Genomic DNA, 22,421 nt, shown 5'->3' on the forward strand with positions numbered 1-22,421 from the left:
TCTCTCTCTCTCTCGCTCGCTCTCTCCCTGTGCATGTTGTAGTTTTAAAATGATAAATAACTGTAATGATGTCCATGCATGCGTCCTATGGCGCGCGTAACAGGTGCCAGGCGCGCACAAATAGTCCAAGCAGGACATACTGCCCATGGTTTCCTGAGACAAATGATATGACAATTAAACCTATTTATAATAAACTAGTCGGATCAGTGTTGTGGTGAATCCCGTGCCACCTGTTTCCAGCGCTGATTTCGCCTCTGACTCCGTCCAATGGGAGTGAACGGTGAGACTGAGGGCGGAGAAAAGAGGGAGAGAAGTTGGAGGAGAGAGTGAGAGACGCATCCGGGGAGATGGTGAGCTGTGTTGAGTGGAAGTCGGTGGATGAGTCGCATTTTAAATCACGGACTCCACTGTTCGTCTGAAGACTGTTACTTGGCGTGCAGCTTTGCGGGGGTTTGTTTATTTTATCTTCTTTATGTTTCTTATGTATTTATTTGTCTCGCCCGTGTTTTTCCCGGGTTGATGCTCCTGCACGTTTTTGACGCGCAGCCACAGGTTGACCGATTTAATCCAGTCACCATGGATTATGATCCCTCCTCTTCATCTCGTGTCGATTGCCACTGACAGTATCGAAATGGGCACCGTCCACAGATCAGAGATGACAGAAACAAAGTGATCACACCTAGAGAGCAGACCCGGAGGCAGCATCTGTGAGGAGCGACGCGCAATCTCGAGAAACAAGCGAGGACCTGTGGAGGAGCCACATGAAAGGAGGCGATTAGATGATGGGATGGCCGTGACAACATGAAAAAGAAAAAGTGTGGCGGTCTATTTTCATCCAGCCAGTGATTCAACACACAACTAACCTGGAGGACAGGGACTGAGGGAGAAGAGGTAGGAGGAGGTAGGTAGAGAAACAGACAGGGAGGAGGGGCGTGAAGGTGTCTGGTTATATCATACGGAAAGTAGGTTATTGTTTTGGATCAATCAAACGCAGACAGCTTATGCTTAACTCCAGTCACAGTGCGTGCATTGCTATCAGAATGGACTGATGTGGAACCATTGTCCTTTAGTCTTTCAGTCTGATCTCATTTCCACATTGCAAAGCCAGATGATTTGCACCATTCACCAGACTAACAATGTAACACAGAGGACATTTTATGGCATAGATTGCTGGATGTATTGTGTCATATGAGAGATGGACACTGGAGCACACACACACAGAGAGGCTGACTGGACAGCTGACTCAAATGTGACTCAAAGAATATCATATCCCCAGATTATGGCCACTTTTCTTTAGTCTTCTGCCCTTCTTTATCAGACATCTTCTGTTTTTCCCAACTGCCCCCATCCTGCTTTAAATACAGAAAATCTCTATTTACAGCTCTTCTTCTCCTCTCTTCTTGTTTCTCTGTAGACAGGTGTGTGGCCACAGCTGTGACCATGGAGCCTCCCCCCTCTTTGAGCTTGGCTCTGCTAGGAGGCAGTGAGGATGAGGAGCAGCGCCTCCTCTTTCCCCTGGGCATCATATCCCATCCCTCCAGCACAGGCAACCAGCCGGGATCAAACCACTCCAACCACATGGGAGGTTCAAGCCTCGACCGCCTAAATGGCAGCACCCCATCCCCCGCCACGCCCAACTTACCTCCAGCATCGCTCCCTAAGTTACCCATGTCCTCCTCTGGAGTTCAGCCACTGCCCCCTCCCATCCCCAATGCCCTGCACCCCACCAGCACCCCGTTGTCCTCCTGCTTGGGCTCACAGCACAGCCTGAGCGGGGACAACTCCCCAATCTACAACGCCCTTTTTTACTCCTCCCACTCACCCTCCATGGAACGGGAGAGGGATAGAGATCGAGACAGGGACAGGGAGCGAGAGAGAGGGTGCAAGCACAGACAGGCCAGCCCTCTGGTTCATCGTAGGGACAGTAACCCTTTCACAGAAATTGCCATGAGCTCCTGCAAGTACACAGGTGGTGTCATGAAGCCCCTGAGCCGCCTCAGCGCCTCCCGCAGAAACCTCATAGAATCAGACAGCAGCAGTGAAACCAAAGAGGGTGGTGTTTTAGCTGTTGCCGGAGCAACGGCCACTGGGGGCCATGACCGACCAAGGGAGGCCCCTCCCACTTACTCTGTGTCCCAGTCATCCACCAATCAACCCCCAATCCAGAGCCCTCCAGAGATTGTGATTTCATCCAAGGAAGACTTGCCATACCCCAGAGGAGGCTATGACATCACTGACTCCTCATCTAACCAGATGTCCATCTACCACCAGAATCACACGTTGGTGGAGAGCAGGCGGACACAGTCAGGGGGGAGGAGCAGCAGGCAGGGAGGGAGTGGATCTACAGGCACCGGCGCCAGGGGCAGCACATCCAAGGCCCACAAACGAAAGAACCAAAATATTGGCTATAAACTGGGGCATCGGAGGGCATTATTTGAAAAGAGGAAGAGGCTAAGTGACTATGCCCTCATCTTCGGAATGTTTGGAATCGTTGTCATGGTGATTGAGACGGAGCTGTCATGGGGCGTGTACACAAAGGTGAGAGGGAAAGACCAGCTACACATGGGCACACAATGATTCAACTCAAAACGCCCCCTTTTCCACCAAGCACTCCATTTTGGTTCAGTATGGTACAGCACACAATTATGAGCAAGGCACAGCGGTCCAGCTCCTACAGTTTGGAGCTAGACGCACTTGATGTGTCGACACAGAATCATCACTTACATGAGACAGTAGGGAAAAACAGTGGTAATTTCCCCTGTAGCCACATCCTGCGTTAAACAGCCACATGTCACGCTGGATGTCCTCCATTGGTGCTCTTTGTTTACCCGAATTCCTCTTCTTTGTTTAATGTATCGCTGAGTTACGACAGTATCTTATTCGCGTAGCTGATGCATATTATGTAATTAGCTTTGAAATTTGCATATCTGGCTCACACACCTCACGTTGGAAATGCATCTCAGACCAGAGTGTACAGCTCCAAACCGTACCAATCGTGATGAGCTGAACTGGGCTTGTACTGCTTGGTGGAAACAAGGCTATAAAGATCACATTAGTAGTCATAGTTATTGCTACTCAGCCTGGAAAATCAGTTTAGTGTCTTCTGGTTTTCTTACAATGTCACACTCATGTCATCAGGGTCACCTTGGCTTGAGTGTGGAGACTATACACATTCTTTAGAGCAGAGCAGTGTGTGTCTGCATGGCTTCACAGCAAAGAGTTACTAATGTTGCTAAAGTAATGGCAACGTAATGTCCACTGTGTCCACCATTGAAAGTCACAAACAGTTAGTGCCTGTGTTATAATATTTGCACAGCGTGATATGATTGACCACAATTCACACTACTGGGAAATAGGGCTGAACATCAAGATTGCAATACGGCCTACTGCAATTTTCAAAATAATGTGTGTCGTATTACCATTTAAGATTAAATTGTCTTAACCTATACGCATCATATCCGACGGACTGAAGAAAACGTCTTTGTCTCTCACGGATCTGCACAAATATCACACAGTAATCATTTAAAATATGTTATTCAAATGAAAATGACAATCATTATTTAAAAATTACATTACAAGTTCCAAATCATTTGATATTGATAATCATCACAATAAAATGTCAGATAGGTAAAAAAAAATGTTGCTCCTGAGGCAAAACATCCTTTAGAAGAGTTTGTTTACACAGTGCATGGACATTATATCAATGTATATTTAACCTTTGTAAAATTGTTTATTTATTTTATTTATTAGTTAGTTGGCTGCGCCAGAATTAGCCATTAGCTAATTTACATCTGCTGGAGAACAGCATAATAAAACCTCATTTACAAAACAGGATCACAGCAAACGTGGAACATAATCACACATGATGACAATGTAACAATGACAACACTAAGACGTCACTGACATTTGAAGAAAGTTATACATCGCGATATAAATTGTTACTGAATTACTGCCCTAAATCTGCTGCTGGCAAAGCAACAGTGTAGTTTAACATGTGACGCTGCCCACATCTCAAAGCTTTTATGTTTGAAAGTGAATGAGCAGCATTCCAGTTGTGCGCAGTGTAACAAAATGGGCGTATGGCATATCAAGGACTTTGGCATATACCAGGCAGGAAGGGTCTAATCAAAGGCATTTCCATGTTGCATTATGGGAAATGTAAGAGACAGTTACCCACACTAGGAGCTTAAAGTCAGGATAAGGCAGCCCAACCTTTTCGACTGCTGTGGACGGGTCACTGGTTAGATAACTACAATCGGCTTTACTTGGTTGATAACCAAATTCATGATGTCTGACCAGCACCGTGTCCATGTTGTGATGGGGTTGTATACTCGGCCTGACCGGGCCTGACAGTTGCTGCTTGTGGGTGATGTAATACAACAATGTGGAGGACACAGGGATCAGGTTATCAGCAGGAGGCCAGGATCTCATTTGTCTGTGTAATGGGGAGTGTAATAAGCTGAATCGGCCCCTGGCTGCTATTGTGGGTTTATTTTGGTTGTTTGTGTGTGTATGTGTGTGTGTGCGTGTGTGTGTGTGTGTGAGAGAGAGAGAGAGAGGGTCCCACTGAGCCTCTGAGCATGTTGTACTCGCCTTCCTGATCTCAAGGTGTGTCTATCCTCGATCCACTCCTTACTTTCGCTCTGACAAATCACAGATTTGATTTTCTTTCACCTGATAAGGTGAATACACGAGTTCCACAGCTGCTGCCAGTCCTATAATGATCACTAATCCTGGGAAAGAGGATGAGGGATTGTTTTGAAATGACAGAAAACACAGGTAGTCCCTTAGAATAGGCCAGCTGGGTGTGTCTCTCATCTCCATCTCCCTCCTCCCTGTTTCTGGTTCAGTCAGATTTGTTGACTCCGTGGTCTCCGGTTGATACTTGCTTTCTGTGTTATTGCCAGTGCAAAAAAAAAAAAAATCAGATCTGCTTTGCTGGCTGTATTTTGGCTTTTTGGTTTTTTTTTTGCTTCTCTCAATTATTACTTTAAGAAAATCACAGTTTCAGAGGCAGTCTTTAATTTATTCATGACAGTTTGTGGTTTGAATGTTTCTCAACACCCCTCTCTCTCCTTCCCTTTTGTTGACCTATTCTCCTTCCTGAAGAAAATGGCCAAATCTCTCTCTCCGTCTGTCTCTTTTCTAATTCAACTCCACGCCTTCTGTCTTTTCATCTATATCTTTCATTTTCCCCCTCACTTTCTCGCTCCCTCTGCTCCTCTGCTGTTCCAGTAGGCGTCAAACTGGGGGAGTGTGATCGGAAGAGCAAAGCGGCTGTGCGAGAAATGAAACGCTGCAGAAGGAGAGGAGGGAAAAAAAAAAAAAGGAAATGCGATAATGAAAAGTCTGTCATAGGTTATTAACCTACAACCAAGACAATCCTCATCTGAATCAGGCAGCATTGTCGGTCAGTAAGAATTGATGGACATCAGAGACCAATGTGTTTGGTGGTTATATTGATCAATGCGTGTTCATTAAGAAGTCTCATTAACAGGGTGTCAGAGGTCAGAGTTTTTAAAATATCTTTAGATCCGATCTTTAGATCTTTAGTCGTCGCCTTTCATGCTTGTACATTTTACACAGAGGTTGAATCCTGAAAGAGAGTTAGGTGTGTGCTTCAGCAAAGCCTAATCAAAATTCATTTTTAAATACTGAGTGCCAAGTTATATATTTTGTCTTTTTTTTTTTATGGTTGCGGATTTGGTTTGACTCCAACAGATACTGGCGCCCTATTAAACGGCTCAAGCCCTCACTTAGATAATTGAGGTGGATAGAAGCCCGCTGGTCGTGGTGAAAAACGGTCAGAGATCATGAGGATGAAAAGGAGATCAGGAAACGAGATGGATGGGAGGATCACGCAGCGCTTCAAGCCTGTCTAAACGGGGGGAAGCCTTGAATGATTTTTTCCCCCCTCTATTGATTATTGATAATCACTCACTCACACGTGCACTCTCCGTCACCACAGACTCATGTTGAAAATGGACGCTGACGTTCAGAGGTGCCGTATTATGTGCTGTGTATTGACAGACATCCTCGAGAGGGGAAGTGAGAGCTTGTGGGGAAATGTGATACTACATACCACAGAACATATACACATCATGTATTATCTGACCACTTCATGGGACAGTGGCACCGTTTACTGCCCCTGTGCGAGTATGCATGTCCACCAAAACACTTTTTTCAGCCAGTCCAGCTGCTCTAAGTTGCTGCCAAAAATAGAGATGAAGAATAAGAATGGGACTAAGTGGGATGGGATGTATGCAAGTGTGTGTCTGTGACTGTGGTAGCAGGGATAAAGAGGAAATGTAAACAGAGGAGGGCAGAGCGGTCGTGACTGTGGATTTAGTGAGTAAGCATATGTACCGTATATTCATTTGCAGAAACAGGCTTCACGCCCTGTTGACAACTCATTCTGGACCTTCGGCTAACACAGTCCATTCATTGTATTTATAACCTCTGTGTTCAGCTAGTATACAGTCCAGCTTATACTAACTGAACTGTACACTGAAGTGGATGTACGTGTATGCAGCAGTCTGTAGGCAGTAAATTGATGTTCTTCTAAATGGTGTTCAGCCATTTTCAGATTACACAAAGAAAATTCTGGACGGTAAAATAATTTATGAACGTGAAATAATTAAATTTTTGCCAAAGGACAGATTTGTGTTTTCTCACACAAAAAAAACCCCCCATCCCACACAAAAGTGAAACAGCATGCAGCTTTAAGTTTGTTATCATAGTCTGTAAGATACTACAGAGGTACTACAGAGATACTACAGAGATACTACAGAGATACTGCAGAAACTCTGCGCTGCATTTTAATGTCTGTGGCCTCTCTTAAAGACCAGCGTCACCCCCTTCCCTGCCACACTGACCCAGGACCTTGACACTTCAAACAGTAAAAAACCCTTATATGAGCTTCTATTATTGATTTTATTAGGAACAGGTTAAAGGGGAAAGGGTCCCTGTTTGACAAGAATCTCTATCTGAGAATAACTGAGGCCGCGGGACTCCTGGGACCTTAGAATGTGGCCTGTCTCTGCCGCGTCAATATATCATTTCACAAAGACCCACTTGAAACCTCGATGGAGCATGGCTATGCTGAGGGAATGCACAGCTGTCACACTCTCAGTGGACATGTTTGACACCTCAGCACAGAGATGAGGCTGTTATGTTTAAGCGACAAAGGGACGTGGAGTCATGTAAGAATATGTACCCAGCCTTTGTATGTTGCACACTGTTCCCTTTCTTCCATCCTTGCATTTACATTTAAACATTTAGCAGATGCTTTTATCCAAAGCGACTTACAAAAGAGGAACAAGCTACCTAGAGGAAGTCTTGGAAATAAATCCATTAGATAGGGACAGTGGACTGACAGAGGGTGACAGAGGGTGAGCGTGCAGAAGTGGATCCAAGTGGATCCAAGTGCAGAAGGAGATTGTGCAGAGAAGGTGGTATGGTAAATGGTAAGACACAAGATGCTCTTGGAAAAGCTGGGTCTTCAAGAGCTTCTTGAAGATAGACAGGGACGCCCCGTTCTAGTAGCTCCCTTCCTTCCTTCCTTCCTTCCTTCCTTCCTTCCTTCCTTCATTCTGCCTGTAAGGAGTGTGAAACTTTAAATACATGCATTCCCCAAAGGGGCCATTGCCATCTCAGCGGGCATAAGCCATCTCCCTCATTCCCCCCACTGCTACCTCCACCTCTCCTCTCCCACCCTCATCCTCCTCCCGTGACATTTCTCACAGACATTTACTCTGAGACCTTTCTGGACCTTTCCCTGCACCGGCCACTTACGGCGGACACATGCTGCTTTTTCAGAGCAGACATGACGATCACCAGGGAATTGAACTCGCTAACTGCCAGCATATTCTCAAAAGGAGCCGTCGTCTCATCTCAATGCAAATATGCTAAATTGTTTCAGGGTAACACAGCTAGACTCCCCCTGCTAGCAGGTGTGAGGGTGTTGGTACACAAAACTTGCGTCATCCATTGGTAACAATTGACGTCACTGAGTGTATGGCATCTCCTCTGTGTACACACCTATGGAGTGTTTGTACCTATGTGTTGTGCTCGGTCATATAAGTAATTGTGGATTGTGCGTGTGTGTGTTCCTAACCCCCCTTGTTTGAATTTAATTGAGTGTATAGGGCCATGATAATGTGGTGCAGTGTGTTTGTGTGTGTGTATGTGTGTGTGTGCGAGTGTGTAATTATCCTAGTAAGGTGACATCGCTCTTCTGTCTATTGCCTGTTTCCCTGGAGACTGATTGCAAAAAGGCATTGCTCTGACATGGACAGACCCCAAGGCTAACCTATTACCACACAGTCTGTGCTCGTGCACACACACACACACACACGTATGTTTATTACACATATTGAGAGCAACTTAGAACTACGTGGGTAACGTGTTGGTTAGCGTTGTGTATATGCATTTGCGACAATGAGGGTGACGCGGGGACAGATGGGGAAAGCCCTCAGCTACAAACCAACTGGCCGTTCATGTGAGTCTGCGTGCCTGTGTGCACGCTAATTGGTTGAACAACAATGTAAAAAAAACAAAAGAAATGCTACGTGTGCTCCACCAAGCCTTTGATAAATACAGCTGGACAAAAATAAACTGGGAAATGTAAACATAATACACACTTGCACACACACATTATACATGCGTGCACAACTGAGAGTTTATGGCAGCGACAGGCTACTGTGATCAAATAACAGTAAAAACAATCAGTTTGGCTTCTAGTCTTTGTTAATAAATTGAGAAATTCCCCCAAAGTGTTGTTACATCTTGGATGGACATGTGTACGGACGTAACACACAGACAGACACACAATGCTTCAGGCAACAACTGTCACTGATGGAAAGCTGTAAAATCTGAAATAAACAGTACAGGTACACAAACACACTCACACACTACTGTCACAGTCAAGTCATTTCCTATAAAGACAGAGTAAGTGAAGTGGAAACAGGCAGAAACAAAATGCTCTTGACAATGAGATGGGCAGAGCTGAAAAACACATCCAACAGACGGTTGGAGGTAAACGACGCAGTGAGAGAGGTGAGAGACAGAGGAAGGAAACTCGGAGCAAATCTCATTTCAGCTCTCGGGAGTGACAGTATATTTAAACAGATTTGCTTCTAAAACCCAACTCTACATTTCTCTCATTAGCAAAACAATGTTGGCTTCCATCGCACCTAGTTTGCTCCAGTGACTACAAATGAGATGTTAGCAGAGGAGAGACAGGCTGGAAAAAAAAAAGAAAAAAGAGCACAAGCTAATACAGACGAGGGGACAGTTTGAGTGGTTTGGGCGCAATGATAGAGGAAATCAGTGGAGATCTAGCTCGTCATAGCTAGTTGGTAGTTGAGAGTGGTGTGCAGCGGTCCATAATCACACTGATGGAAGCAACAAATGAACAACACTCTAATGTTCTCCTTTATGTGACTCTATGTGTTTGTGCATTTGTATAAAAGGTGGAAAAAGGGCATCTACTCTCATAATCACTCATTGATATGACGGCCACAGAGGAATGAGTAAAGGACTAAACTGCGGGTTTGTGTGGTGTTGAATTAGCAACATTAAGGCCATGAAGCATCTTTGGGAAACCCCTTAACACACAGACTAACACTCTCCACTTTCCAGGAGGTGGTTTGCAATTTAAATTCATGATTTTAAAAATGCAGCGCAAATTGGACTGCACTGTTCTTACTGTAGTATTGTTGTGACAGAAAGTTTTTGGTGATAAATGCTTAACAGCATCTTCATTGAATCATCTCATTTGAGACGCAGCCGTGTTAAAACTGGAGTGCATGAATTTTAAATATGAATCAGTGGTGAGGCAGACAGCAAGGGAAGCTCAGCCTCCTCTAAAATGTTGTCAAAGATGTACTGAGTTGTGTTTGCATTTCAATACTATACTTGGTTTTCGTATTCCCGTAGCAGCCTCCGATTAAAACCACAGCTTCAACTGTTTTCTATGGGACGACACAGAATAGGTTTTTGTCACTGCGGTGATTGGACAAATGTGGCAAGATCGTCCCTTCCAGGGAAGCTCAGCTTCTCTCATTAGAGTCAATAGAGCAGTGGGCGGGTGCGGACGCTGGGCTTCTGCATGATGATTAGAGGAACTGTCTGAAACAGTGGAAATCAGTCCTGTGTGGATTTTGTGAGTGAAGTCTGTAGACAAATAGTTTGCTTGGTGATATTGAAAAACACTCTTAAACCATTTCAGTTTTCCATAGTTGTGTTTCCTTGTTCCAGTTGTTCTTGTTTGCAGTATTTAAAAAACTGGGCCTGAAATGAGCTTCTCCTGTTTCAAAGACCACCACTGATACATATGTATGTTTCAGTCAAATTAGTTCACACAATGTGACACCGAGAACATCTGCATGTTGCAGCAACCCTCGCTGGAGGCAGTTGTGACTGTTTGTCCATCTGTTTGTAAAATCCACTCCTGTCTCATAAACACAATGTGACAGGCACACCTTGAAGGAATGGCAGCAAAACAAGGGCCTTTCTGCATGGAGTTTGCATGTTCTCCCCGTGTGTGCGTGGGTTCTCTCCGGGTTCTCCGGCTTCCTCCCACAGTCCAAAAACATGCAATGTGGGGATTAGGTAAATTGGACACTCTAAATTGAGTGTGAGAGTGAATGGTTGTTTGTCTCTAGTTGTGTGTGGCCCTGCGATGGACTGGCGAACTGTCCAGGGTGTACCCCGCCTATCGCCCGATGTAGCTGAGATTGGCACAGCACACCCCGCGACACTCTGGTGGAGGATAAAGCGGTTAGATGATGACTGACTGACTGATGTTCACTTGGACTCAAGGACATACTCGTTATGTTGTGGTCAAAGGTCAAGGTCACTGTCACCTTGGGCTCCTGTGTGCGTGATATATTAGCAAAGAAAATGCAAAGGTGTCATGAAATCCTTGACATCTGACACAAAATCCATGAGAAACCATTAGTCATTAAGGTCACTCTGACGTTGACACACACACATTTGGAGCATATGTCAACAAAGGAAACGTTTGATTATGATAAGAAAAGACATACAGTACAACTGCGAGGTGGTGATTCTAGCTGCATATTCTTTCTTTTTCTGCTATTCAGAACAAAGTCCTTGAGCTGGTGTAGACAAATGAATCAGTTTAGACAGTGTCGCTTCACTAACTGTTGCACACGGAATGCAGCTAGGTTGGTTTTCTTTGAGGATGAGTCCAAATAACTGATGTTTACTCACATTTTACTTGATAGGTTGGGTGTGCTTTTAAAACCACATATTAACTCTAAAATATCATGGAATTTGATTGAAAAAAATCTAATTGCAAAGGCATTATAATAATCTTACCTTATTTCCCCTTTTTATTTTCAGTAAAATGTTCATTTTAATGCAGTGGTGTAAATGTAAATGTGTGTTTATGTGTGTGCACATGTATGATAAGGTGTTGCTGTGCTCAGACTGTGTGAGGTGAGGGGGGTTAAAGAAGCCACTGAAGTGCTATGAGTTGTATTGATCGGAAGTTCCCCACTGCATTGATTATAAACCCTATGAAACCAGACAAGTAGTGGATTTGAAGCTTGACTGCAGAAAGTTATTGACGGATAGAATACTACCATTCTACCTGTAAAACTGCTTTGTAAATGTTAGTTCTTATTGCTGAGGGTATGTGGTACACATGCCACTTTAGCTGCTGAGTGACATGGGCATGACGTGACATCTGACTATTAAACTGAATTCTGTATTATTTTCTGTCATGTTTATCATGTTTTCTTTTTCTCTCTACAGAGTTCCATGTATTCTCTGGCCCTGAAGTGTCTGATCAGCCTGTCCACAGTCATACTGCTGGGCCTCATCATCGCCTACCATGCACGGGAAGTTCAGGTAAAACACATTCATCGGCACCACACGCCGCAGCTATAGCCTATATAAACAGTGAGAAAACCCCAGATAGGTGTTTGACATTTTGGCCGAGAGTTAGAGAGGAGGATCGATACCACTCTAATATTTGTGCATGAAGTATGGAGCTCAAGCTGGAAGGCAATTAGCTCAGCTTGTCTTAAAGACTCAGAGCTGAGGGAAACATAACTCTGTGCCGTTTAAAATGTAACATAATCAGCCCAAAGTAAAGCTCAGTCATTAAGATGCTATATCGTGTTTGTTTATTCTGTGCAGAAAGTATCATGAAAGAGTCAAAAACAACTGTTTGTGGTTTCACAGAGTTCACGTAACTTGACCCACTGCGAAACATCTGTCCTGAGAGATCTGATCATTAGTGGGCAGTGCGGTTGTTCACAGCCCCAGAATGTGTCTCCTGTAACTTTATAATACTTTTGTGGTATAGAATATTGAAATATTTAAAATACTTAATCTCATCAGCGTCAATGAGCCAATATGCATGCAGCAAGCGGTTTGACCAAGATCTAACAGTGCTTGTAATTAGCTGTCTGGAGGCGTGCACAAAATTACGACCAGAGACGGAGCTCGTTCTGGAAAGAAGAAGAGGAAGGCAGGACTGTGAGGGTTTGTGTTGTGTTTTTAGAGGCTGGCACTTTTTTAATGAAGAAAGGTATGTTGGGAAGATTTCAAGTGACACAACTGTGCCAGCTAAAAACGAAAGAATTGTTCCTTAGTGTGCAATGATTTTTTGTTCAAATAGATTTTGTAAAATTGGAATTGAAAAAAGTATCATTCAGGTGTGAAATTGTGTATGAGGTGATGTTTTGTAAAGTGGCTCAAGCGGAAATAAAATCAACATTTTGCCACATTTAGCTTCAAACGATGTTTAAAAAATGACACAGTCTGATCAGCTAAAGCTTTTATTTTGGTACTTCCGGTTACCGACTGTGTGTATATTAGCTAAATATTTGGTTTCACCCAGAACATTTAGATTTAGCATTTGTGTTTAACATTTAGATTCAGATTTAATATTTAGATTTGATATTGAACATTTAGATCTGAATTTAATATTTAACATTTAATATATAGACTGAACATTTAGATTTAAATTTAATACTTAGATTAATATTTAACATAACATTTAGATTTAACTGTTAAATATATCTGTATATATATATATATATATATGTATACGTTAACAAATATTGGTGTAAATGTAGAAATTCCCAACACATTTTTAAACATTGTTTGAAGTGAAATGTGTCAAAATGCTAACGTTATTTTCAGCTTGAGCCACTTTACAAATGGCACCTCATAAGTGTGCTATTGGTTTCAAAGTTCAGACATTGAGACCGTATTTAAATGTTTGAATCAATACTCAGCCCTAGTGTAATGTGACAACTTGACAACAATGTGATCAGATCTCATGAAATTCTGTTTGTGTGAACAAAATTGTGTTTTAGCTGTATTAGCTGGCTGTACGTATGTGTCCACAGACGGTTTATTGTGGTGGTGGCTACTAATAAATAATATATGAGGACTGAGAAATGTAATAAAATACTGTGAAACTGCTGTGGGTCAGAGGACCTCCACTGTAAAGGAAGTCTCTAACACGTCGTTGCGATTGACTTTGGTTTGTGTTCCCAAACCACCTCTGAATGTGTTTTTTATGTGTGTATCTGACGACACGTTCAGGACACACTGGTTGCATTTAGCTGTGTACTTTCAGGACAGATGTTAATATCATGTCTGAATGGAGTTTATGATGTCAAGTGGTGAGCTGGAGCAACTTTTATGGCATGATTTACAAAGCAAAACAGAGATGTAAGAACTATCAAACACTTTGTGAGCTACAGATACTCCCCATATCTCCTTTACTGCTTAAATGTCAAATGTGCAAATATGCAACATGCACCATGGATTCATGCATCAGCAGACAATGTTTATCGAAACTTTTCTATTTTCTTTGTATGGAGCATACTAATGCGAGTGCCAACTATAAATGCCTCTGTGGCTGCTCATAGGTCATATGCGACATCTGTGGAGGTCCATGCCGCCGAGCCGCACACGTGTAAAGACAGTGGAAACATAATAGACAGCCAACAGTCTATTAAGTATATCATTGTGCGTCTGAATGGCACAAATGTACACAGCAAAGAAAAAGATTCATAAAGGTTCTTTTGTCTCAGTGCAATAACTGTGATAAACCAACTGTAGTCAATTTGAATATGAGAGTGTAAGCTGAATGTTGTGGGTATGAATGCACCGATGATGCAACATCTTCTTTTTTCATATGTATTGTTCTTATTCATGTGTTTATCTGATAGTGAGGTCAGCAACAATATTCCCTCGCTGGCTGGACAAGCTAACCGGCTGCTAGCTGGAGCTTCACATTAAAAAACCCGAGAGCAGCATTGAGCTTCTCACCCTTGGCAAGAAAGCACATTTCCCAAATTTCCCACATAGCTCCGTCCATAGTGTAAACATTATGTACGACGTCCCTCAGGCTCCAGATATAGACCAGGGGACCCAGGTGTGTGTCGGCTACAGCCAATTAATGACATTAATGAGAGTCTTTGTGGGATTGATGAAACACTCTGCATGGCTTTGCATCAAGTAGATATTTGACAAATGTTGGACACACACTCGGCCAATAGCAATCCTGTAATGCAACAGACGCAGGGAGAACACACATAAACGTGCACGCGCTCACACTCACCCGTGGCGTTCACAGACACACACAGACTCAACCTCTTGTAAGGGCTGAAACAATCAATCCCAAATGCTTTCATGCTTTGTAATATCTGTTTTGCTGTTTGTCATTTCACTAATATAATGCTACCACAGTCATTTAGCCGGGGTTTTCATCTGAAGCCATTTGCGATCAATACACATTGACTATTTATAGGCGCCTTGTGGAAATCAGACCCAATGAGTGCCCCCACACCAGCTATTACTCTTAGCAACCAAATCATGGAGCCTCTCTCATCCATCTAACCACATATTAGTTTAGTGCTGTGGCTCTTTTTTTCATTACATCACAGCTTGGATGTTGCTGGAAATGTCTATTAAAGTTCCAGCAGGTCTGTGGTGGGGATTCTGATGCATTCTGCTCTGAGGCTCAGGCTCTCTGTCTTTGGATCAATATCGAGATGACTGTTGCTTATTCACTGTCATACACTGTCACTGATAGACCTGTAATCACTCCATAACATGCAACGGGCTGTGTATTAACATGTGTGATGAAAGGCAGCCAACTCAATGTTTGTATCTTACCAGACATTGACTTTGGTAGAAGTTGAAGTCACTTTTTATAATATTACTTTTTTTTTAAAAAAAGATCTTTTATTGCATGAAAAGTAATGTTCTGATATAAAATGTACTTTTTTTTGCTAGTTTTAGAAATAAAAGTAAACATATCAAAAGTAGTGAGGAGTTATAATTGAGCCATGGACACTTCTAGTCTATATGTGTCCTTGAGCAAGACACTTAAGCCCACAGTGAAGCGTATGAATGGGTATGAAAGATGTGTGAATGGGTGAATGTCAAAACTTTAATGTAAAGCAGCTCATCAAGACTAGAAAAGACCATTCCCAACTCTTCTTCTTCTGATTTTATTTGGTAGTATCGAGTAACAAAGATAGAGGAAATGTAGTGGAGAAATATAAATAACAAAGGAAAGTACAGATGTGTGAATTTTGTACTTAAGTACGTGACAAAATATAACACCTGCATGTGTGTCTTTGCGTTCAGTATGCATTCATGCAATCATTGACAAAAGAGCTGGGACACACAGTAGCACAGTGGCTACAGTTGTTGCCTCACAACAAGAAAGTCACCACTTCAGATACTGATTTGACTGATTTCTTTTCTGTGTGGCGTTTGCATGTTCTCTCTATGTGTGTGTGAGTTTTCTCCTATAGTCCAGAAACATATACAGAGATAAATTGGACACTCTAAATTGACCATGGGTATAAATGTGAGAGTGAATGGTTGTTCATGTCTGTGTGTTGTCCCTGTGATGGACTGGCGACCTGTCCAGGGTGATCACTGTCTTTTGCTCCATGTCAGCTGGGATTGACTCCAGCTCCCTGTGACCTTCATGTGGAGGATAAACCGGTAGAAAATGAATGAATGAATGATAAAAAGATCTCCTTTCTGCTCACAAGTTCGACGTCATATTCACATACATGAGTTTTTCATCCACCCACGCACACCGTGGTCGCTGCACGTGACAGACACACTAATGCTGACGGCAGAAGAAGAGATTGAGAATTGCCACTGTAAGGCTGACAGAGAGAGAGACACACACGCAGACAGATAGAGAGATAATTCCTTTTGATTAAATGAAGTTAGGAGTTTGGGGAGGGTGCTGTGAAGGTATGGGAGGGAATCACAGCAGGTTGGGGGAGGTGATGTTGGGATTTAACCCAGAATCACTTTTCATAATAACTTGGTTTTGGATGCTGATAATTTACATTTTCAGCCCTTAGCAGCTTCCTACTTTAAAGGTTATTTCTGGTTTATTACAGTGTCAGTCTCTCTTCTTTTGTTCTTTTTAGCCGCCCTTTCCTTCAGCTACACCAGCGGTTCCCAATCCTGGTCCTCAGGGACTCACTGTCCTGCATGTTTTAGATGTTGCCCTGCTCTAACACGCCTGATTCTACTGGTCAGCTCATCAGCAAGCTCTGCAAAAGCCCGATAACGAGCCATTCATTTGAATCAGGTGTGTTGTCGCAGGGCAACATCTAAAACATGCAGGACAGCGAGTCCCTGAGGCCCAGGATTGGGAAACACTGAGCTACACTAACATCTTAGTCACCAGAATAGCAGCTGCTGTTGTGACCAGATGGTCAGACAAAGTTTAACCAGGTAATCGGATTTGTTTGAACAGTGTATGTAAATGAGAGATTAAAGACCAAAATCTAGCAAAGGAGTAGCATTTTTAGTTTCCACTTTCCTATTCTTATCTTTTGTTTTGATGTTTATTCCTTATGCTTGGTTTGAACGTGTCCAAATACAAATGCATTCATTCATAAACCATTCAATTAGGACGATGTGCATACAGCTGAATGTTCTGCACAGGATAACTGAAGTTGGTGCCATCCAATGTAAAACTTGTAAGTAAGTAACTTGTGAGTAATGCTTGGAGTATTACAATTGATTGCCTCTGTTATTTTCACTGATTTAGTATTTGAATGCCAAGCACGTCATGTTCATAACTTCCCATGTCATAAACACAAGATCGCAAGTCCCATTTGACTGAGGTGATTTGACTTAATTTACATAAAACCTGTATGATCATGTGACTGCTTTGTTGTTTGGGCCCAGTGGTTATTCTGTGTAGCAGCTTTCCTGATGTGCACAATGTTAATTAGGCCAATAGGAAAAAGATGGCTCAACAAATACGACCCACACTGTAGTAAACAAGTTATCATTTACATAATTAAGAAATAGGGGCCACACAGTAGGTGTAGCAGTGTAGTACTCTTGCCCTTGCAGCAAGAAGACCCAGGTTTGCGATCCGGTCAGAACAAGGGCCTTTCTGCATGGAGTTTGCATGTTTTTTCCGTGTGTGCATGGGTTTTCTCCAGGTTCTCTGGTTTCCTCCCACGGTCCAAAAACATGCAGATTGACCATAGGAGTGAGTGTGAGAGTGGATGGTTGTTTGTCTCTGTATGTGGTCCTGTGATGGACTGGCGGCCTAGGGTGTACCCCGCCTTTCACCCTATGTCGTATAGACATATTCACACTCCTTTTGTTTCTATTTGTTTTTTATCCCACTAATATGATCTGGCTCTTTAACCCTTCTGTTGTTGTCACCAACAGGATTGAAAGCTGAAGTTATCTTGGAAAAAAAGTTTGCAGTAGCACTCACTCACTGAACATTTTTTGACAATTCTACAGCTATGAAATCAAAATAAATCCAGGCGGCCTGAATATCATGTCATAAGAGGGTTAAAAGAAAATGCTACTCGACTTTCGGCTCGTCACTATAACCATGTCTGTCTGCTGTTTGAGACAGAAAAACAGTCCATTTATACTCCATTTATCATCTGCTGGAAACAATGCCAATGAAGTGAGAGGGAACCATCTGTAAAATTTATGAAATATTGATTAAGCTGCAAGAAGCTGGAGCTAGGATGTGTTTAGCCTAGCTTAGCACAAATAAGGAATGCAAAGGCAAATAGCACATTGTATGTTGTTGTTGTTTTTAACCCATAAAATTGTAATGTAATGTATAATGTAAAATTGACAATTTGTGTTTGAAGAAGTCACAGCTGTGTCAGAGTTACACAAACTACTTTCATGAAGGCTACACATGAATCATACGCATTACATTTTATTATTCAGCACCTGCCTTACTGGCTTACGTCTTTTTCTCATATACATGATTAGCATGGGAACGGCAGGTTTACCACACAAACACACACACACACACACACACACACACACACCCACACAGACACACACACAATGAAAGGCATTCTTCAATAAAGAGCTCATTGTGAGATTATGGCACACTCCGCTGCAGCATTTTGCCCATGTAACAGGATATGACACACATGTATATACACACACAACACACAGTCATTCATACGCACACAGCCATAATATACACACTTGTGCAGAAGGTTGGAGCGGCTGCACATCAGAATGATGTTATCAGGTTTAGCTGGCATTTATACCACCTTTCTCTCGCCTCTGTTCCCTGATCTCTCAGTTTCTCCCCACACACGTGTCTTTTATCGCGGTATCTTTTTGTTTACCTCCATCAGTGTGCTTCTTTTTTCTTTCTTTTCCCTTCTTTCTTCTCCTGCTTCTCCATCTTTATCAGATTAGATCTGTCTCCCTTCTCCTCCACGGGGCCTAAATTCAATTTTGTTGTTGAGTTTCACATCCTTTCTTCCTGATTCTTCGCGTTCCTTGTTACTGAGCGTTCAGCTTCTCTTCTATCCAACCTTCTCGTGTTGTACTTGAACACTCACCTGCACTTCTCTCATAGAAGCCACACTCAATTTCATCATTTTATGTTGCCTCCTTTTACACAGTGGTGTACATCTTTCCTCTCTTCCCCCTTCACTGTCCCTTTAGTCTCTCTCTTTATGTTTCTAATAATAAAAAAATCACACATATTATTCCCTTGAAGACTTAAGTTCTTATTGGCTTTTTATTATCTGACAAGAACATAGAGATGATATTTTTTAAACGTTACAGCACTTCCAGCATTACAGTGAAAAGTGTTTCTTATTTAAATGAAACACATTCAGCCCAGACAAATGAAAACGTTGTTCAGTAGATGGTGTTTTTTAAATCCCATCACAGTGACAACCTTGCTGCTAAACTACACAACCTTTTGATTTTTATTGGATGGCTTCTGATTTGTGTTTCTCTGTTCTGTGTTGTTCTCACATATCTTCTCTGATCAAAAGGTGTCTCTTCACATAGGAAATTTTGTGTTAAGGACGCTAATTCAATTATTGATCATTGAATTAGATTTATGCAAATCACTGTTAATGTTGTTTGTGTTGTCTGTGTGTGTCACATGTTAAAATGACCATCTGTAAAACTCTAGAGTTTCCATAACTCATTAACAAATGTGGCAACGGTGTATTATAATCAGAAAACTATATTACCTCAGACATTGAGTGGTATGAATGAAGTCATTGGAGCAGTTTACAGCCAGTTTCAATTAACCGTTTACCAAACCTAGATACAAAGTCCTGTCAAGAAACTAAATTGGCCATTTGTAAAATAAATGTTGCTGTCAATATATTCAATTAAAGCTGGGTCTTATTTACCTCTAATTTAATATTGAGAATTGTAAGTCATTTTCTTTTTTTTTAATGGAAAGTGTCTCAGTTTTATCAATAGATATTAAATCTGCAACACAAGTTCACACAAGGCTGAAATTGAAGACAGATGGAAGCAACATTATGCTCATAAAGCAAGACTGCCACAAACATCCACAGAAAAATTGAGAAATAAAGTCTACTGCTAAAAAAAAACAGTATTTTCACAGTTTGATATAATATGAAATCCTTTACCTCCACTCTCACTCATTTAAAGGATGAGAATGCAGTGTATGTTAATTGCTAATAGTATTTTTGTGACAGACCTGCAGAGAGATCTTTTCATACAGTAACTCAGTAACCTTGACATTACTTAATTATTTTAACTATTAATTTAACTAGGCCTCTACCTCTTTGTAGTTTTCATCTTTGTGTATTTTATGTATGTCTCTCCTCTGTCCTTCACTCATACAAAACACAGAAACTTTTACAAGCGTGGAAACATGAAAGAAAGTACTCTAAAACAAATGGATTCATTTTTGCTCATAAAAGAAATCAAGAAATCCAGACTTGAAGGCAAAATTGAATTGTTGTTGAAATTAATCAAATAGAAATGCTGAGAGAGTGAGAGAAGGGGATATTTCTCCAGTCCATTAGTGCACTTTATGCATTAGTGAACTGTGTTATTTGGTTACTTTTGGAGGATTTTATCCATTGATAAAGGAGACATCGGCTTGGCACTCACAGCCACTCATAAACAGGCACGATGGCATTAGGAAAATGTGAGTGAGCAATAGCCTTCAATAGAGGAATGTTTCCTCAGGTCCTGGAATGTGTTCAGCAGTCATTTTATGAGGTCAAGTTCTACAGATTCTGCATAATATAATGTACATACAGTAGTGTAAACAACTGTATCCTCCGTCTACTGTAGGGCAGGGGTCTCAAACCCAAATGAACTGGGGGTCACTAATGCTGCTTTTCCACTACATGGTCCCGCCTTGCCTTGCCTTGCCTCTGACAATATAGTAACGGGGGCGGAGTCATCGCAGTCTGATGATGTTACGCATGGTTTCAGGTCGCTTGGAACCTCACTAAATCAGGTACTAAAAAAAGTACCATGTACCAGGTACTATCGCGAATGGAAAAGCAAAATAACCGCACCGCGTCACGCTGGCACCATGTAGTGGAAAAGCGCCATATCTAGTCTGGTCAGAAGGGGGCGGTCAAGTGAAAGCAGTCCCGACGTTTTAGGAAAAGACAATTGTTTAGTGGGGGTATTCAATCACGTTAATGCAATAGCAATATTTGTAATGATATTTTTCACAATTTTCTAAATAAAATTGTTGGAGTGATTAACTGTTAATATTTGCAATGTAAAATAAATCTATAAATAAAGAAACATATAGAAATAACTCTTCATAACTTGATATTAAGTGCCACCTCGAGTTTGAGACCTCTGCTGTAGGGGTTTATTTATTTCCAATATCTTGCCATTTTTAATAAAAATGTTTCCTACATTTCAAATGAAGGGAATTCCTCGTCGTAAGGCACCACAGGTGGAATCCCCCTTTTCTTTTATTGCAGTTGCTTTTTTTAGACTTTCTAGTGGCAAATAAGACAACATCTCTCATGCACACTCCACAACCACAAATCTCTCCTCATCGCTCACACTTTCCTACACTTCCTTTGCACTTAGTTGACACCCTCTCCTTCCCTTTCTGTCTCGTCTGTGCCGGGGCTGTTCTCTCCTCCCTGCATATTTGTGTGTGTGTGTGTGTGTGCGTGTGTGTGTGTGTGTGTGTGTGTGTGTGGCTTGCCCCAGTTATTTCCCTCATTCCACAGATTTCCATGCTGTAGCACCCAGACAATTCCCATAGGTGTGACTATGTGTGTCAAAGTATGTGTGCATGCTGCTCAGTGTTCATTATGTCTCCATCTCCTTCAGTGATCAGGACTGTCTGCATCCCAGACTGAGATTTAGCCTTTTTTCCCTCCCATGAGAAATGCCGACTTGTGGCAGTTTTGCCCGACTCTACCTCTTTGTAGAGTCTGTGCTGAATTTGACAAGGCGACTCGTTTTGTGTGTGCGCGCACAGAATTTTTCCCTGCATGTCTCGCTTGTTTGCCCGTCAGATTCTGACCAGCACTGTGTCTGGTTCCATGATGAGAGACATCTGCAATAAGGGACTTAACACGATTACAAAGCTTCACCAGCCTCAGGGACTGTAGGAGGTTGAAGCACAGTTGGCACAGGAGGAACGATGGATGGGTGACAAATTCCTTGAACAGGTTACATATTGTGCCAGGAACAGAGGGAGGGCAAGGGGTTTTTTGTCAGGTCGAGAGGATCCTTTCAGAACTCACACCTTCACTTGTGAAAAAACCTTTGCCAGTCTTTCCTCCTGTCATTTTCACACATTTGTCTTTTCTTTTTTTTTTGTCCCTTCTTGTCTCACACTGGCCTGCTCTGTGTGTTTTCTGTCTGACTTTGCCCTCTTTCTGTCCTGTCCACATTCTGTTTCCTCTCTGTTTTATTTTCCTCGTCCCTCCCTCCCCACAGAAGACACTTCTTTTGTGGGGTTTTTTTGTAACCCGCCTTGTCATTTATCCTCTGGGGCTTGTTCTTTTTGTCCAATTTTATTTAGTTTTGCTGTTCTCTGACCTTCCTCCCAGTCTAGTTTTTCTAATGATAGAGTTGACAGGGTGTGTCACACACACACACACACACACACA

At 42.2% G+C, this 22,421-nt stretch overlaps 1 protein-coding gene across 3 annotated transcripts in view; it reads left to right on the forward strand.

Annotated features, from left to right (window-relative positions):
- The first annotated feature begins 314 nt into the window (after positions 1 to 314).
- Positions 315 to 22,421, forward strand: part of kcnn3 (potassium intermediate/small conductance calcium-activated channel, subfamily N, member 3) — a 43,765-nt gene continuing 21,658 nt past the window's right edge. For 2 of the 3 annotated variants that reach the window (XM_044034910.1, XM_044034912.1), the window contains exons 1-3: positions 315 to 901; positions 1,415 to 2,538; positions 11,785 to 11,880. In XM_044034910.1, coding sequence (XP_043890845.1) covers positions 1,441 to 2,538; positions 11,785 to 11,880 — 1,194 coding nt within the window. In that variant the 5' untranslated portion in view covers positions 315 to 901; positions 1,415 to 1,440. The remainder of the gene's footprint in view (positions 902 to 1,414; positions 2,539 to 11,784; positions 11,881 to 22,421) is intronic. The other variant, XM_044034911.1, reaches the window with a different exon arrangement.

This window comes from Solea senegalensis, linkage group LG9 (assembly GCF_019176455.1).
Source record: "Solea senegalensis isolate Sse05_10M linkage group LG9, IFAPA_SoseM_1, whole genome shotgun sequence".
Classification (NCBI taxonomy): Eukaryota; Metazoa; Chordata; class Actinopteri; order Pleuronectiformes; family Soleidae; genus Solea; species Solea senegalensis.